The sequence below is a fragment of the Chinchilla lanigera genome, unplaced genomic scaffold (assembly GCF_000276665.1).
Source record: "Chinchilla lanigera isolate Chin_1 unplaced genomic scaffold, ChiLan1.0 scaffold00044, whole genome shotgun sequence".
NCBI classification, from domain to species: domain Eukaryota; kingdom Metazoa; phylum Chordata; class Mammalia; order Rodentia; family Chinchillidae; genus Chinchilla; species Chinchilla lanigera.
Window position 1 is genome coordinate 8,184,707 of NW_004955445.1, and position 18,400 is coordinate 8,203,106.

The window sequence follows — 18,400 nt, forward strand, 5'->3', positions numbered from 1 at the left end:
CGCAAGGTCATGAGTTTGATTCCCGGTACCGGAAAAAAAAAAAGGCTTCAGGAGGGAGAGAAACCCAGGTGCAGAGTGGGCTTCGGGGGCCGGGCTGGGGTCTGCAGAACCAGCCTCCTGCCCGCCTCAGCCAGGATGGCCGCAGCAGCGCCTCACATCCACCTGCCGGCCCCAAATCCGCCTCCCACCATGACCACGCGGGAGCCCCAGACATAGAGCCAGCCCTGTGCCCGCTCCCCCCAACATTAGGGGCGACCCTAACTCTAACCCTGTAATTCCAGGGAGGCTGACTCAAGAGGATCATTACAAGCTCGAGGCCACCCTGGGATACATCGTGAGTTCAAGGTCAGCCTGAGTTAGAAGGAGACCCTGTCTCAGAAAACCTAAAACACGCACACGTGCACGCACAGAGAAATGTATCCTGCTGGGTTCTGGCGACCGGAAGTCTGCCCAGAGGTGCCTCGGCAGGGCCGTTCACCCCAGGCTCCCGTCCTCGCTGCCTCTCCCGGGGCCTGGGGTAACGCGCTCCGCATTGGCAGCCCATCCCTCTGGTCACAGTCTGTGTCCGCACACAGCCTTCCCTGCGTCCCCAGCCCTCCCGCCTCTTTCTGGGCCTCACCTCAGTGCCGCTTGGGTCTTCTCTCAGGATCTTTAACTCCAGACTGTTTCCAAATATGGTCACACCCTGAGTTCCAGGTGGACAGGAGTTTTGGAAGGGACAAAATTCAAGCCCAAACAAGCACCAAGTGGGTGCTCCAGGTCCCTGGGACAGAGTGACCAAAGCAGAGAGGACAGGCGCTCTCCTCATGGAGTTCCCCGGGCTGGGGAGACAGGGACAGACAGTTACAGAAATGAGGCTTTGATTTCGGCTGCGGGAGGCTCTGCCATGAAACCCCAGGCCCAGGGACACCCAGGCCCAGGGACACCCAGGCCCAGGGACACCCAGGCCCAGGGACACCCAGGCCCAGGGACACCCAGGCCCAGGCCTTCCGCACCGTAAAGACGCCTGCTTTGCCTGGGCCTTGCCGTAGCCGCTGTACCTCAGGTCCCTCTCGTGCGTCCTGGGCCTCAGTCAGAGCTCACCTCCCCTGGAAGTGTCCCCGGATCGCACGCTGCAGCAGGTGCCCCCTTGGGGCTCCCAGGGCAGCAGGGCGGTATTTTTTCTTAAGCGGGCTGCCCAGGCATCTCTGGGCGGGGCCAAGGCCCGCCACCGTCGCCGCGTGCAATGGGTGCCGAGAGCTCTCCGGGCACATGTCTATGCTGCCCAGTCCTACTGGGTGGCCAGTCGGGGACCCCCGCATGCTGAGGGGTGGGGAGGCCCCAGGATGCCTCCACCATCGCCCAAGTGCAGCCGGGGCTGGGCCCTGGGCGGGTGGGTCTGGGAGGCCCGCTCGGGGCCGCTGGGACAGCTCCGGCCCAGCCTCCGGGACCCGGCAGCCCCCTCGGGCCGTGACTGTGCGGTCAGCCTTCAGCCTCCAGGTCTGTGTCCCAGACACCAGGGCCCTGATGAGGTGTCACTTGTCAACCTACTGGCATTTATTAGGTGGCTACCGTGGTCTGTGGCATGTCCTGCTCGCGCCCTCAGGGAGCTGGGCGTGGCCGGTGACCCTGACAGAGACAGGTCAGTGGGACACGGGGCAGGTCCCCGTGGAGAGGGTTAGCAGAGGAGGGTGCAGGGCACAGGCACTCAGCGGGAGGCTTCCTGGAGGAGGTGGGGCGTGTGCGGAGGGGCCTGCGCCACGGCAGGGCCGGTAGGTAGCTGGGGGTGGCCCCAGGCGCAGGTGGCCCTGAATCAGGCCCAAGGATGGGAGGAGCCATGACCAGGAAAGGCAGAGGCTGTGGGAGAAGGCGAGGTTGAGGGCCACAGCGCTGTCTTCGCCTGTCGGTGGTTCCCCAAGGCTGTTGGGTAGCACCCCAGACTGGGTCCTCAGCATCCACCCCAAGGGATGCGCTAGACTGTCTCAAACTACTGCAGGTCCCGGGGGTGGAATCTGCTCAGCCAAACAGGGCCCCTCTGTGCGGCCAACCAGCTGTGGGGCTGAGGCCAGAGGGAGGCCGGGACCAGCGAGAGCGACCTCCTGTCCAGCCAGAGAGGACGTGGTGGCCGGTGGGCCTTGGGGAAGCTGTAGGCTCAGGCTCTGGCTCCTGTGGAGCTGACACAAGTGCTGAGAGGTGAGAGGAGGGGATAGAGGAGGCCGAGCCTGCAGGGCCTGAGCCCGGGAGAGGGCCGTGCGTGTTAGCTATGTGACCTGTGCAAGGCTGCCAGTGTGGATGGAAGCTGTGGGAGTCCTGGGGTGCGGGCCACGCTGGAGCAGGAAGTCTGATTCAGCTGCACGGGTGGGGGGCTCAGAGGACACCAGGCAGCTGGGCCTGGGGCCAGCCCCTGGGGGTGGGCTGGATGGGTGTGTGCAGGTTGGAAGGAAGCATCGCTTTCTAACTTGGTCATTTCTTTTGTTTTATAAAGATTCTCAGTGAGGCCAGCTTGGGCTACAGAGCGAGTCCAAGGCCAGCAGGAACTACATAGCGAGGCTCTGTCCCCCACAAGAAAAGTTTCTCAGTGAATACGTTTCTTTCTGCAATCAGGAAGAAATGGAAGCAAGACAGGGCTCTTGGCTGGTGGTAGAGGGGACTCCTGGAGAGCTGCTCCCTCGCCGGCATCCGTCCCTAACCCTGGGCGGGATGGGCAAGACTCCGGGGAGGGGAAGTCAGCGAGGCTGCAGAGGAGGGAGGCACCTGCAATACCACATGCCTGTGATCCCAGCACTCTGGGAGGCTGAGACAGGAGGAAGCAAGTTCAAACCCAGCCTGGGCAACTTAGCAAGACCCTGAAAACTTAAAAAGAAAAAAAAAATTGTGATGTAGCTCAGTGGAAAGCCCTGGTTTCAATCCCTAGAACTGCTGAAAAGAGAAGAGAAGAGAAGAGAAGAGAAGAGAAGAGAAGAGAAAAGAGAAGAGAAGAGAAGAGGAGAAGAGAAGAGAAGAGAAGAGAAGAGAGAAGAGAAGAGAAGAGAAGAGAAGAGAAGAGAAGAAAGAGAAGAGAAGAGAAGAGAAGAGAAGAGAAGAGAAGAGAAGAGAAGAGAAGAGAAGAGAAGAAGAACAGAGAAGATAGGCCTTGAAAGAGCTGGAGGTGTGACTCCATCACACCTACTGAGCTTGCTCTGGACCCTGGGTTGGAGCCCCAGTACCACCAAACCCAAAATAAATATGCCTGAGTCCTCAAAGACACAAGCTCTCCACCTGAGCGTCTTGCAGTAGTGAGCAGCCTCCAGCAGCTACTTAGATGCTTAGATGTCACAAGGGGTCTGGAACCCAAGGCGCAGTGGACTCACGTGGTGGAATACTACGCAGCTGCGGAAGGTGAGGCTGCGGTGAGGCTGCAGAGAGGCCTGGGGTGTGCTGTTAAGTAAAAAGAGCCAGAGGCAGAGCAGAGTGTGTGTGTGTGTGTGTGTGTGTGTGTGTGTGTGTGTGTGTATTTCAATACCATTTGTAAAAACAAAACAAAACAGGAATGAGAAGATGTGTGCTTTTGCTTGTGGGTTCTCAGATTATCTCTAGAAAGTACCAGAAGCCCTTGCCACCAGGAGCAGGGCTAAGCTTGGGAGCAGGGGTCTGTTTATTCTTTCCCACCCCAGTTATTATTACAAAATAGCTCAAGCCAAGAAAGAACACACAGACTATCATTCCCTGCCCCCTTCCCTAAGAAAGAAAACACTCCGGAGCAGCCTAGTGTGATGGCATAAGTCAGTACGAGTAAACCCAGCTACTCGGGAGGCAGAGGCAGGAGGATCACAAGGTCAAGGCCAGCAACTTAATGAGACCCTGTCGTAAAATAAAATAAAATAAAATAAAACAAAAGCTGCTGTGGGTGCGGCTCAGTGGTTGAACGCTGGCTGAGCGTGTGCAAGCTCCTGGATTTAATCACCGGCACCAAAAACACAAGGGGAAAATAATATTTTGGCTACAATGGGGCCCTGTGAACGCTGCGGAGACTCCTACCCTCGAAGGAGCCACCGTGCTGCAGCCGGGCTGCTCCTCCCTGCGTGCCCCTGTGGTGGCCCATGCAGCACCCCGAGTTCTGCACCCTCTGCTAAGGGGCGGCCCCTGCCCCCGGGCGCAGAGTGCGAAGGGCGTCCTACGTGCTGCCACCTCTCCCGGCCGCCTGGCCCTGGGTTTCCTGGCAGAGCCGCTGCCCTCGCCTGCTGGGAGCCGGCGGGAGGAGAAACGAGCTTCGCAGGCCCTGCGCTCGCCTGGCTTCTGCAGGCCTGGCCGGGGCTCGGAGCCAGCAGCCGGCTGGAGCCAGGCGGCCTCCGGGGCCTCCCGCAGCCGCTTTTGATAAAGCCCCTCTGTGCGTGGGGGTGGGGGCCCGGCCGGCTGGAGCCAGCGCACATCTGGAGCCCAGCACAGGCCCGGGGCAGCCGGCGGCTGACAGCGGCGCCACCCCGAGCCACACGCCCGGCCCTGGGTAAACACGCCCGCGCCCACCCAGCGGCTCACCTTTCTCCCACAAGGCTGCCTTTCTTCTCGGACCCAGGCCGAAGCCAGTGTGGACATTCCTCCCAGGCACAGGGCAGAACAGGCTGCTGACCTCAGGGCTGGACCGAAATCCGAATCCAGGCGCCACTGGAGGTGGATGGGGCCTCCGAAAAACACCTACTATGTGCTGGGCACTGGTGTGATTCAGACTCACTGGGAGGGGCCATGTGGTTGAGGATGTGTGCTCTGGAGCTAAAAGCCTTGGTTCAAATTTCAACTTCAGCTGTGTGACCTTAGGCAACTCACTCAACCTCTCTGAGCCCTGGTTCCTTAACCCTGTAAGACACAGTAGCACACTTAGAGGTTCCAGGAATACAATGACTCATCCTGCTGCACCCCTGGGCTTCTGCCCCAGTTACCGCCCCCACCTTTTGTCATCTGCAGAGGGGACAATAGCATCAGGTAGCCAGGCCAGGCCCAGCATGCCTGAAATCCCAGCGCTCAGGAGGCAGACGTGAGAGTGGCAGATGTATGTGAGTTCGAGGCCAGCCTGGGCTACACAGTGACACCCCGTCTCAACTAAAGCATCAGGTACCAGTCATGTCGGGTGTCAGGGACACTCCATGAGAACGGGCACAGGGAGGGCACAGTGCCTGGCACAAAGCAACAGACTGATGGCAGAAGGCCAGGGCAGCTTCCTGGAGGAGGCCACGCACAGCCAGGTGGTAGCAGAAGCTGGGATGGAGGAGAAGCAGCACAAGCACTTGGCGGGACTTCTGGTGATCCTTCCAGGTCTGTACTCTCCACATTCCCATTTTACAGAGGTGCAAGCTGAGGCCCAGAGAGTGGAATGATTTTACTTGCTCAAGCTTGAGCCAGAGCCAGAACCTAATGCAGCAGCAACGATGCCTGCCTGTCTTGCCTCTTCTCCTCTGGGCTGCACTGCCCCGCTGTGTGTGGGAGCCCCAGAGCTGGAGCAAACTGGGCGCCAACCCACCAGGAGCCCTCTTGACCCCGCTCCACCCCCGGCCCTTCTGGACCTTCGTTTCCCTCCTCTGAGCAATGGGCTCGGCCTCTGCAGCCCCTTCCAGCCCAGGGCCCCTGACTCAGGCAAAGCGCGTGTGAGGCAGCCGAGGCCGGCTGGCGGCCAGGGGGTCCTCCACCTGCTGCCACCCCCAGCCCCTCATGAACCTGCTCGCCAGGCTGGAGCCAGCCGCCATCTGGAGCGACGGGCTGTTTAAGGAGCCAGGCGGCGGCGGCCCTGGCCCTGACCTGGCCAATCTGGAAGCGATTAGCGGCTGGGCTGCGGAGCATTTGGAGTTGTCATCAGTCGGCCGGGACCGCCCCCCCACCCTGCTAACCCCACAGCCGCACTGCCTGGAGCTGCGGCGGCTGGGGGGTCTCTGCAGAGCCCCCTCCTGCGGGGCTGCAGCTGGGACCCGCTCCAAGGCCGGGAGCTGGGAATGACGGCAGCGGCGGTACGGCGGTGACAAGACTGGGCCACACACAGGCCAGGGCTCAAGGGTGGGGCCAGGACAACTGAGGGCTTTGCCTGGGGAAGGGAACCTCTTGCAGAATTTCTTTCGGGTGAAAATGCATGGAGTAGGTCGCAGGGGAAACGGAACAGCTCCACGGCAGAGCAGGGCCAAACAGGTCTCATGTGAGTGTGGGGTCCCCATCCCGCCTCACTGAGCCCCCGGGGCCGGGGTTGTAGGTCCTCTGCGGGCGCACACCGCACACCGTTTGCCTGTTTTCCTTTTGCTCCGAGCGACCCTCACACACCCATCCTGCCCCTGCCTTTCTCCCATGGGTCAGTTTGCTCCCAGAGTGACAATACGGGAGGGAACAGCACACCTCCCAAGGGCTCTCCACGGAGTCCGCACAGGTGAGCTGGCCCCCTCTGGAGGCCCTGTCACCATCCTGGCTGCCACTGGCGGAGGAGGAGCAAGGCGCAGAGGTGGGGCCCCCGCCCTTCTCATGCCGGGACAGCGGAGCTGAGACTCGGGGCCCAGCCATGCGATCCCCGGCCATCCTGCCTCTCCCAGGCTCCAGAACATTCTGAAGCCCACAAGCGGGTGGGAGAGGCCTCCTGACCGCAGCTGGCTCGCTTCCATCGGGGCTGGCGGGAAATGTGCTGGGAGCAGCCTGGGGGGACGTCACCGAGGTGGGGGAGCTCCGTTCCCAGAAGGGGCCTGGCCAGGCACAGTGGGCAGTGGCTAGGGGCCAGGAGCCCGACTGTCCTGCGTGGGGGTGCTGCTGACCCAGGTCCCTGCCCACTAGCACATCCTGAGTCTGTTTCCAAGAAACTCCGGTGGCCCAGGGGGTCAGGGGTGTGGCTCCCTCAGCTCTACACCTGCCCATTCTCTGCCAGGTGGACAGGACCCTGTCCCTTCAGCCGCCCACTTCCAGTGTCCTCCTTCCATGCCCCACTCCTGCTACAGCCAGAGCAAACCCTGTAATGCCTAAGTGCAAGCTGTGTGTGGTGCCACCTGCTTGGAATTCCATCTACTCAGGAGGCTGAGGCAGGAAGATTGCAAGCTTGGAACCAGTCTAGACAATTTAGTGAGACTTGGTACATTAAAAAGGGCTGAGGGTGCAGTCATCGGTACAGCACTTGCACAAGGGCCTGGGTTCAATCCCAGTGCCCTAAAAGAAAAGAAGAAATAAAAAACTTCACTTTTGACAGACCTGAGGTCTGTCTGCCCACACTGGGTGTCCAACAAGGACACTGACGGTGGCCAAATATGGTGCTTTCTGTGTGCCAGGCCCTGGCATATGTGCTTTCCACAAGTGCATGCATTTGAGCCTCAGCACAACCTCCAAGAAGGGGGGCTGCTTCCCCATTTCACAGGTGAAGAAACTGAGGCTCAGAACTGGCATGTGACTTGCCCAGGAACATACCAGCATAGATCCAGGAAGGGACACCAGGAAATTACACATGGCCACAGATTCTAGATCAAGGGTGAAGTCAACCTGTGAGGGAAGGAGCAACACAGGGGTCCAGGAGGAGGCTCAGGGTCCCCAAGGACCTCCCTTGGAGGCAGGGACGTAGGGACCAAGTTCCATTCCAGACGTTTTTGTGAGCTAAGAGCCTGGCAGCGAGTGGCCAGGTCGCCACATCACCCAGTGATTAACGGCGAGCATGCGGCCGGGCTTCGGCCAGCTCTGAGGCAGCCCCTCCAGCCCCGCACCCCCAGGCTCCCCCCGTGACGTGGCTGTGGTGGCATTTGGCAACCTGGGTTTCCCACAGTTATGACAGTCCTGTGAATCTGCCAGCTGGGCGGGGCTGCCCTGCCTCTGCCGGCAGAACCCCCTCCCGGAGCCTGGCCAAGGCGCCCCCACACCCCACCTGTCTCCTTGACACTGACTGACCCTTCTGTCCAAACTCCACAGGCACAGCTGGTGCCCAGCAGGTACAGTATGTGCAGAAGGAGCTCATGAAAATTTGAGCAATGCATTGCAATTATGTTTTTATTTTTCATTTTGAGACAAGAGTTTCACTAAGTCTCTAGGTTGCCCAGGCTGGGCTTGAACTTGCCACCTTCCTACCCCCGCCTCCCAGAGTGCTGGGATTGCTGGCCCACAGCCTCACACCCTGCTTGGCTGAAATTATTTGTTCATCCCTCCTTCCTTTCCACAGACAGGAAACACCTCCTATGTGCCGGGCACTGTGCAAAATAGCAGGGACTCGGCGGCAGTTGACAGAAAGACCAACTGCCCCCCAAGAAAAGACCAAACCGCTGCGTACGGGAGCTGCAAAGGGAGCAGGCAACAGCAGGTGCGCACGCGGCTGGGAGGCAGGGAGAGGCCAGGTGCTGTCGCCCAGGGCGGTAGGCGGGCGTCTCCTCAGCCGGGGACCCTGCAGCCACGGCCAAGCTCCTGCCGGTGAGTCTCGAGGGACGGGGACCTTCCCAGTGAGCAGGACTCGCGTTATGAAAGAGGAAACCCCGGGGCCTCCCGGCCAGGAAGGTTTCTGAGGAAGTGACGCCGGCCAAACCCACCTGGAGCAGATCCCCCGCCATGGGGTCCGGGAGGAAGAGTGTTCCCGGCAAGGGCACGGCCGGGGCACAGGCAGGAAGGCTGTCACCGCCCCTCGGAAGCTGGCGACACAGCCAGGCGCCCTCTCGCCTTGGCTTCTTCCCGTGGGAAGGGATGCGAGCGTTCCCCAGCCCACACCGGCAGGTGCTCCTGAGGGCGGCGTCCGCGGCGGGCAGGGGCCACCAGCCTCGTTTCCTCATCTGTGAGGGGGGACCGTGCTGACCCACCCCAGGGACCCAGGAGTACCTTCCGCTCACTGCTCCACCTGGAGCCCAAAATCACCTCTCCGGGGCTGGCACGACAGGGTGGGTGACACTGAGGCCGGAGGGGGCCCTGATGGGCTTGGAAGGAAATGACCGCGGCCCTGTTTACAACAGCAGGAAACTAGGGCACAATGTCAGCTAAAAAGAAAAACATGGCTGAGGATTTAGCTCAGTGGCACAGCGCCTGCCTGGCAAGTGCAAGGTCATGAGTTCAATTCCCAGTACCGGAAAAAAACCAAACCAAAAAAAAAAAAAAAAAAAATCCCACCTCTTAAAGAAGTTAGAGGGCTGGGGATTTAGCTCAGTGGCAAAGCGCCTGCCTGGCAAGCACAAGGTCGTGAGTTCGGTTCCCGGTCCCGGAGAAAAACCAAAAAACACCAAAAAAAAAAAAAAAAGAAAAACATGCCAGTCGTGCACACTGTATTCCCAGCACTTGGGAGGCTGAGGCAGGGGGATCACCGTGAGTTGGAAGCCAACCTGGGCTACATAGTGAGATCTTGTTTCAAAAAAAAAAAAAAAGGTAACCCTCACTTGCCTGGCATGTGCAAGACCCCAGGCTCAATCCCAGCACTGCATGGCTGTGTTCTCACCAGGGGCCCCACCCTGCTAGGGCCTTGGGTCTCTGTGTGGGAAATAACAGGTGAAGTTGGTGTCAGGACTTGGTGACCCCGCCCTGGGGCAGCGGCTCCGGAGTCTCAGCAGTAACTTCTCCTTCTCTCCTCCTACAGCACACACCACGCTCACACCGAGCTCCTCTGACGGGGGCGGGGGGAAGCTGAAGAACGGAGAGGGGATTGACGCCCGATCGCGGCCTTGGCCTCCTGAGGGCCCAGGACTGCGTGTGCCCCTTGAACGGAGAACTCGCCTGCGGGAGACCCAACGATGTGTGGCGGGACCAGACAGGGGAAGGACAGCGAGGAGATCGAGGGACTGGCAGGGCTGTGACCGGCGTGGGGGGCCCGCCGGAGCCCACCGCGCACCGCCGCCTGGCCAGCTCTGCAGGGGCGGAGCCATAGGAAGTCCCATATCCCTCAGGCCCGCCTGGGTCCGGCCCAAACAAACAGGAAATGCCAGGCAGTCCCCACCCCAAGGTCGTGGGAAGCCGCTGTGGCCGCGGGGCTCCCAGCCCCAGCCCAGCTTCTGTGGGGCGGCCGGGCTGTCTGGCCTTGGGCAGGGCCCTCCCCTCTCTGGGCTCTGCTGCCCCTTAGTCCCGCGCTGTGGGGTGACAGGCGGTGTCACCTTCACAGTGGCCGTCCCCCTCCGAGGCGCAGATTTCTCTTCTGTGAAATGAGAACAGGGCACATCCGCCGAGCCGTGGTTAGCCCCAGCAGGGACAGCAGGGAGGGCCCGGCTTTGGAAAAGCCACTGGGCCCAGGGCCTTCGCTACCTCCTGTGCCTCCGTCTCCCTCGCGGGCTGCACTGGGGTGGCCACCCGTGGGCATCGGCTGGCAGTGACGGGAGGCGAGAGGCGTGGATGCAGCGGCCAGGGGCCTGGAGAGTGCCGCCCTCGGTTCCGGCTCCGGGGAAGGGCAGGCCCGAGGTCGGGGCAGGACTGGATCCCGCCCATCGGGGCTTGCCGAATGCTCACAGGGGCCAGGGGGGACGGGGACTTAGGGCCAGGCAGAGTTCTGGGGTTCTGTGCACTCCTCATGGTCCCTCAGGCAGGGAGCTGCCGCTCCAGCTGCCAGGCCTGCTGTGTGTGGGCCTCACACCTCCCTGCTTGGAGCTGCAACCTGTTGCAAGTGGTGGAGCCTGGAAGATCAGAGAGGCACAGCAACTTGCCTAAGGTCACACAGCAGTGTGGCCACCACTGGAGTGGGGAGAGTCCCAGGTGTGAATGGAAAGAAAACCATTTGTCAGGCCCATGCCACGAGCATATGGCAGGTCCCTTTGAGGTGGCAAATGTGTGATGGGCTTGTATGCTTGGGCCAGGCCATGCCTTGGTGCTGGGTACCTTCTGGGCAGGCTGGGAAGTGGCCTCTGACAGCACTATAGGAGTGCGTGGAGTAAGGCTAAGGCCTCGAGTCCAGTACACTGGGGCCTTTGCTGTGCCGCTAATGCTCACAACTGTCACCTAATTCCCTGCCTCAGTTTCCTCATCTGCACCTTGGAGATCATGAGTGCCCTCCACAGAGCTCCTCGGAAGGTTCTGTGTCTTCTGCACCACGCCGACCAGGTTAGGTACCTGTCTGCTTGCCTTCGCCAACCAGTCCAACACCCAGACAGTACCCGGTGTGCAGTAGGTGCTCACGCTGTCTCAGTAGCTGCTGCCATTATTGCAAGGTTGAGGTGCTCCTGCCTCAGCTGCCTGAGAGCTCAGGCAAAGTGCTACACTCCTCCTCAGCTCAGCCTTGACTTCCCCTTCATAAAGAGGCCAGTGCCTGACGTGGTGGCACACGCCTGTAATCCCAGCACTCAGGAGGCTGAGGCAGGAGGATTACTGCAACTTCGAGGCCAGCCTGGGCTACAAAGTGAGCTCGAGGCCAGCCTGAACTGCAGAGTGAGACCCTGTCTCACAAAGACATAAAGAGGCCAGTAATTCCCCTGGCCTCCCGGGGCAGAGCTGCCAGGCCTCTTCTCACCCTCCGCAGATACCTACTAAGCGCCTACTGCCTCTGTGGCACTGGGGTTTTGGCGGAAGCAAAGCAGAACAGTCCTGTGCGTGGTGAGGTTCACCATGAGACAGCGTCTGAGAGCGAGGCGTGTTGGCCCAGTCAGGCCTGGGGTCTTCTGGGGCTTGGGTTGGCTGGATAAGGACGAGCCAAGGGGCCGGGAACAGATCTGGGGGTGTGTCTTGGAGGGGAGGAGGAACCTCGGGCCCAGGCAGACAAGGATGGGGGAGAAGGGGTGAATCCTGGTCCCCAGATCTTCCCCAGGCAGCAGCTGAGGGAACAGAGGCTTGGAGAGAGCTAGTGGGACCCCCAGGACCCCAGAGTTCCAGGGAAAGTGGCCTCACCTGGCCTTGGGCAAAGCCCAGACGGACTTTCCTGCCTGCAAATCTCGCACCTCTGGGCCTCTCCCCACCGCCCGCAGCCGCAGCCTCGGGTCCTAATCCGCCCCCGGTCTCCACCTGAAGCCCGGCCGTGCAGTCATTAAATCCTTAATAAACAGTGACTGGAAGTCAGGGTGACATTCATGGCCTGAGTCTGCTCGAGGGGGCTCCATCAGGGTCCCCCGCTTAAACTGGGGGCTGAGACTGGGAAGCGGGCAGGGCGGGTGCCACAGCCCAGGGTCACACAGCGGTGGAAGTGGGACCGGAGCCCCCAGCCTGCAGTCCAGGCCGAGCTCTTGCAGAAGGTGTGGCCTGAAGCAAGCATGCAAGGTGTCACCTTGCAAGACAGGTGGGGAAACTGAGGCCCGGGAAGGCTCAAGGACCTGCCCCTTGTGGCACTGAGACCCCAAAGGCAGTCTCTGCTGCCAGGCCTCCCCACCCCACCCCCAGCTCTGCAGGAAGTGGCCAGGGCTGGGCCAGGCCTTCCGCTTTGATCCGCTTTACGAGCCAGGGCTGTTTATGGAGAGCTCAGCCCCCACCCCCGCCACCCGGGGCTGTGTCTCGTCACTGGCACTCAGGATATTAGTGGTCCCTGGAGGGTCTGCCCCTGGGTCCTGTCCCAGTCCACCCCCCGGGGCTGGCCCAAGCCCGGCCCTGGCAACAGGGAGGGGAGGGGGCACGGCCAGCCTTAGCCCAGACCCCTCCATGGTAGGTGGAGGCCAGCCAGGCCTCCAAAGGCAAACAAAAGCTCAGTCCCACCCCAGGGCCTTTGCCCTTGCAGGGTGGAAGCCCGGCCCCACTCCCTGCCCTTCCCGTGACCCTCAGCCCCTCCGCTCATACCACAGCCCCCCCTCAACCCTCTAGGGCGGTGTAGCGAACCTATCGCACTTGTGCCGCGTTGAGCTGTTTGTTTCACTGACAGCCCTGAAAGGTTCGCCATCCCTGCCCTGGACAACCTTAATTCCTCAGCCCACGTCACCACGGTCTGGGAGTCTCTCCTGTGGCCATTCTGCCCTCCTGCCCAGCGTAGAGCCCTCGTCCATCCTGATCCATCCTGCGTCCCCAGCACGCACTGGCCGCTGTCCGAGAGAGAAGCACTGGGGTTTGGGCCAGAGTGCAGTTCCGCCCTCTCCACAGAGGGGGACACCGCCTCAGAGGTGACCGCCACAGCCACTGGCCCCAGCCCGAGACGCAGGACGGGGAATCTCTCCAGATCCCCTTGCCCCGGGCCCAGCCCCCGCTGCACCCCCACTCACCCCGGGCTGGCTTCAGTCAGGCTGGTTCAGGGCTCGGGACACAGGGGCTTCCCTGGAGCAACGCTGTGGGGTGCAGTGGACTCCTGCCTCGCTCCCACCAGAGGCTTGGCACCCCCCAACACCCACAGTGCCCCAGCAGCCAGCTTTGTCCTCAGATGCCTCAGGCGCCAGGAGCACATCTCAAGAACTTTTTATTTATTTACTTATTTATTTATTTTTGTCCTTTTGAGACAGTTCTCCCATGCAGTTCAGGCTGGCCTTGAGCTCACTTTGTAGCCCTGGCTAGTCTCGAACTCACAATGATCCTCCTGCCTCAGCCTCCCGAGTGCTGGGATTACAGGGGTGCGCCACCACGCCCGGCTCAGAAGCACATCTGGCCTGGCCAGGAGGCAGCATGTGGGAGGGGGCACCCGCTGGGGGCAGCCCTGGAGGCAGCCTTGTGGTCATCCTTCATTCTACCTGAGGCAATAGAGGTGCAGGAGCAGAGGGGGCAGGGCACTCGCTCAAGGTCACACAGCAAACGGAATTCAAACCCCTTTTGTGTGTTTCTCCTGCTCCCCCAACTTGCCTCTTCCTGGGGAGTCAAGGTTACTTGAACCTTTACTGAAATGGGCTCTGCCCTGCTCCCTGTCTCTCTGGCTGGCACTCAGGGTTCATGGTTCTGGTCTCTCCAGGGCACTGCTCAGCCCACAGCCCATGTCTGTGAGCACAGACCCATGCGGCCCCAGGGAGAAGAGGCTGAGCCGGTGCTAGCCCCAGGGAGCCCCGCCTTCTGCCTGCCCGCCTGGCAAGTGGTCCAGAGGCACCTGCCCACCCAGGGCCCAGGAGAACCCAGATTCCCAGCATCCAAACTACCACACCGCACAGATGAGGAAACTGTGGTTCAGAGAGGGCAAGACACCTGTCTGCGGTCACACAGCTGGAAAGGCAGGTTGAACAAGCCCCGGTGGACTCTTTCTGCTTAGCCACAACCTCTGCCCCCTTTTGTTGCACTGTTGAAAACCCCGGGAGATGGATGCTTACAGTAAGCCCATTGTGCTGATGAGGAAACGGGGCTCCCAGAAAAGTAACTCATCGGGGCTTTTGTCATTCAGTTAACCAGTTGTTACTCACCACCTAGGATGTGCCAGGCCAGAAGAGATAAACAGGGACCAAGCCAGCCCAGCTTTTGCGACCACCCCCCACACCCCCGTGAGAGAGACCCACACTGAACCACTCAAGAAGTGACACGCACCAAGCGTGGCAGGTAGGCTTGGGTCTGAACCGCACTTGTCCCTTGCTGTGTGGCCTTGAGCAAACCACTTACCTCTCTGTGTCTCCAGCCCCTCAGATGTAAAATGGGAGGTGACCACAGCACCTGTGTCATGGGGTTGCCCCGTTCCGAGCTGAGGAGGGAGCTCTCTACCACTGCTTCCTGTTCTTCCACCGCGCAAGTCTTTATTGAGTGCCTACTGTATACCAGGCTCTGCTCTGGGAGCCAGAGACGCACGAGTGACCAAGGTGAAACGGCCCCCGCCCTCATGGGGTCCAGGGCCCTGACCCTCAGGGCAACAGTGGCAGAGCTGCTTCAGTGCCCCCTCCTCCAGGAAGCCCCCAGGGTGACCCCAGCCCTGGCACCCGCCTCACTCTGGGACTCAGGTGGACCCCGGCACCGCACCGCTCCACCCACATGTGCCCAGAGCTGCCGGTCTGGAGCTGGCACCAGGACTGGGGGACAGCACAGGCACTGACAGCAGGAGCCAGGCAGGGTGGGAAAGAGGTTGTGGGCGGGACGGTCCCTCCCCTGCTGCCCCGGCCTGGCTGTGCCCGGGCCAGTCCCAGTTCTGTGTCATGTGAGTCCTCTCTGGCACAGAGTGGCCCGGGGACTTCTCTAGGGCACACAGCAGACACTCAGGCTTGGACCCCAACCGATAGGCAGGGACCCACAAGGGCCAGAGGAGCCTCGCTGGACCCCACGGGGTGTGGAACATCCTTGCCACAAGCTTTCAGCAAAGCGCAGGCTCCCTTCTCACGGCGACAGCCGGAGCTCCTGCCCACCTCGGTCCCCACCCCGGCCATCCCACCTACCTTCCATGCACCCAGTGCCCGCCAGGCACCCGAGTCCCTGCCCTTGCCTAAAGGAAGGGCAAGAACAACAACCGGGCCAGGCACGGTGGCACGCACCTGTGAGCCAGCTACTCAGGAGGCTGAGGCAGGAGAGCGCGAGTTCGAGGCAGCCGGGGCAGTTTAGCAAGACAGTGAGTTCATCAGCCAGGCAGGGATACAGCTCAGTGTGGAGCACCTGCTCGCTCGCACAGGGGCTGGGCTCCATCCCCGCCCTGCGGGGAGAAAGGAAGGCACGAGGAATGGTGGAATTTCAGGACAGGGTCAAAGTGGAGAGGGTCTGGGCCCCCACAGCAGCCCTGGAGCTGCTGGGCTCATCCCAGCCGGGAGGGAGCGTCCTCTCGGACCTCTCCAGGCTCTGCTGACCGGTGGTCCTGCCTCGAGTGTGTACACGGTCCCCCCCGCCCCATGGGCCTAGGGCTGAACTACACACTTTGCACCCATGTGTGTTTGTGGGTACCCAGGGACTCGAATTTTGGATCTGCCATTTCCTGGCCCTTCTCAGGGCCCAGCTTTCTCATCCAGAGAGCAGACCTGGAGCTGCTCACGCAGCAAGAAACATCACTCCCCCACACGACGCAAAGCCGAGTGCCGGTGTGCTCCCTCCTGAATCCCCAGGATGAGGAAACTGAGGCACGGAGGACTGAGGCTCCCAGGGCACCACCTGACTCCCTGCACACTCGATATTAGTGGTAGCTCCAGCATCAATTTGGGGGTGCTAGGGAGCCAACCCAGAGCCTTGCACTGCTGGACAAGCGCCGTCCCAGGGAGCCTCCTCCCCGCCACTCGGCTGGGGCTCTTCCTGTGCGCCCGGGACCCCTGTGCACGGAGCAGGCCCTGCACATCAGCGTGCGTGGGTGTGGGTGTGCGAGCCAACCTGGGGAGCACAGAGGACTGCACACGTGTCCCTCCATGTACGCAGAGGTCTGCCTGGGCCATGTCCGTGGGTCTGCACACGTGTGTCTGTCCCTACATGCCCGAGTCCGCCTGGACCCGTGTGTCCGCCCTTAGACATGCACACGTCTCCCCACCGCATGTTCCTCTGTGCACACGCCCTCCCGGATGCCTCCTGCTGCCCCAGCTGCCAGGGTGGCAGAGAGGTGTGGTGGGGCTCAGGCTCCTCCCATGTGTCAGGCCCAACCTCACCCCCAGACCCAGCGTCAGAAGGGGGAGCGGATCCACCAAGGGGGTTGCTGCTGGCCTGGGGCGTCCGCAGGGTGGCTCCCCGCTATGCCATCCACCTGCAGGACCCAAACCTTGTCCACCCGTCACAGTCACAGGCGCACAGACACTTTTACTGCACTCCTGCGACAGCGCATCTCCCAGATACGCAGCAGACACAGCACTCAACACACGCACACAGCCGAGACCTGACAGAAAGGCCAGACCCACAGCACAACGGGCCCACACACAACACACACCGCACACAGACACCACCAATGGCGAGGCACAAATGGCCCAAATCAGCGACTCACTATGTCTGCAGTGGTTCATCGTGACAATTTTTTACACCTAACAGCAGGAAAAACTGAGCAAGAAACCCCTCTTCACACTTGGTAGGCAGCCCAGGGGGGCACACAGAGAAGGGAGGGCCAGAACCAATCACCCAGGAACAAAGCTGACTGTGCCAGCTGCTGCTTACTTCCCTGTGCCTCAGTGTCCCCATCTGTGAAATGGGCACAGTGAAGGTGACCAAACTAATCCCTGAAAAGGTTCAGAAGGGGGATGGGCCTGGATTGTCCAGCTGTCTGTGGCTAGGACAAAGTATCTGACGTCCACAGCTTCAAGGGGAAGAGGTGCATTTTGGTCCATAGTTGCAGAGGTCTCAGCCATGCTGGCTGGCTCTGGGCAGGAACATCATGGGGGAAGAGCCTGGCCAAGGACAGCTGCTCACTCTGTGGCACCTGGGAAGCAGACGACAGGGGAAAGGCCCGAGAGCAAAGGCCAGGGACCAAATACACTCTCAGCGGTCACGCTGCCATGCCTCACTCAGGAACATGCCTTGCTGCTCTCCTAGGCCCCCTCCAGCCTATCAAGCGGACAAACAGGATTGACCCTGCCAGGCCCCCGTAGCCTTGTGATGCAGCAGGGACCTCTCTAGACGCTCGCCCAGGGTCACCCCTACACTCCGCTCTGACCTCCTGCACTCTGCTCAGGCAGGGGCAGCATCTGCTCGGTGCCCACAGCCCCAGCTCTGTAAACATGGGCGAGGTGGAGAAACGACTGAAGCGGCCCAGGCCCAGTCACTGCGGCCCAGCACAGGGAGGGAGCCGAAGTGCCATGGGCTGGACACGGACAACTCAAGGTGAATTAGCTGAGGAAACACTCCTGCAAATCCTTAAACTGCCAAAAATGTGCAGTTGATGTGTCTTCCCACCCACGGTCATTCCCTGACCCCCAGGCAAATCCAGCCTCAGGGCCTTTGCACTTGCTGGGCCTCACTGGACGCACCTGCAGGCCTCCTCCCGTCCCAGAGCCTTCTCCGCCCTCCCTGAAGGGAGCCTGCCCTCCCACTCAGCTCTGTGCTACCAGCTGTTCGCAGCTGCTGCCCTGGCCTCCCACTACCTTTTGGTGTTATATCCAAAGTTGGGACACCCACATCGAGAACACTGCCTGGCACACAGTAGATGCTCAGTAAACACTGCTGGGTGAATCCAGAGACACAATAGAACAGAAAGGAGGGAAGGCCCTCGAGCAGGCTGGAGCACACACAGATGGAAACCAGGCAGTGGAAAGGCTGATTCACCTGGAGGACCCGCACAGCGCAGCCCAGCCGGCAGCCCGGGCTCCACAAGCAGTCAAGGGCTGGTTTCTGGTCTGGACGCCCGGCCGGCTGCTGTCTGGGGCGATTCCTGCTGAGTCACCGCCAGGCTCCGCCAGGCTCCCACGGCGGGGACCCAGTCACGTCAGGGGTGGGGGCCGTGGCCGCCGGGGCTGACCACGAAGCCTGTGTGTGTCTGGGGGCCGCCAGGCAGGCTGTTCTCCCCCTGTGGGTGGCTTCGGCTGCTCCTAGCTCACTGCGAGCTGGTGACAGCGCAGCCCCTTCCCACTGGCCACCTCCTGGGCCTGACCCAGTGCTGTTTGGGCTGACGGTGAGGAAGGAGCAAGAGCAGCAAGGGGCCTGGCCCTCCTGAGCCAAGTGTGGTAGTGCACCCCTGCAATCGCAGTGCTCAGGAGGCTGAGACAGGAGAGTTGCCGCGAATTCGAGGCCAGCTTGAACTACACAGTGAGACCCTGTCTCAAAACAAAACAAAAACAAGAAAGAAATTGCAGCG

At 61.1% G+C, this 18,400-nt stretch overlaps 1 protein-coding gene across 1 annotated transcript; it reads left to right on the top strand.

Moving 5' to 3' along the window:
- Positions 1–6,085: 6,085 nt before the first annotated feature.
- On the top strand, positions 6,086–11,849 carry LOC106149402. Its single transcript, XM_013518246.1, has 3 exons — positions 6,086–6,133; positions 8,114–8,358; positions 9,503–11,849. Exons 2-3 carry the CDS (start codon positions 8,130–8,132, stop codon positions 10,063–10,065), a joined length of 792 nt encoding a protein of 263 aa, XP_013373700.1. The 5' UTR covers positions 6,086–6,133; positions 8,114–8,129; the 3' UTR covers positions 10,066–11,849.
- The last annotated feature ends 6,551 nt before the right edge of the window (positions 11,850–18,400 follow it).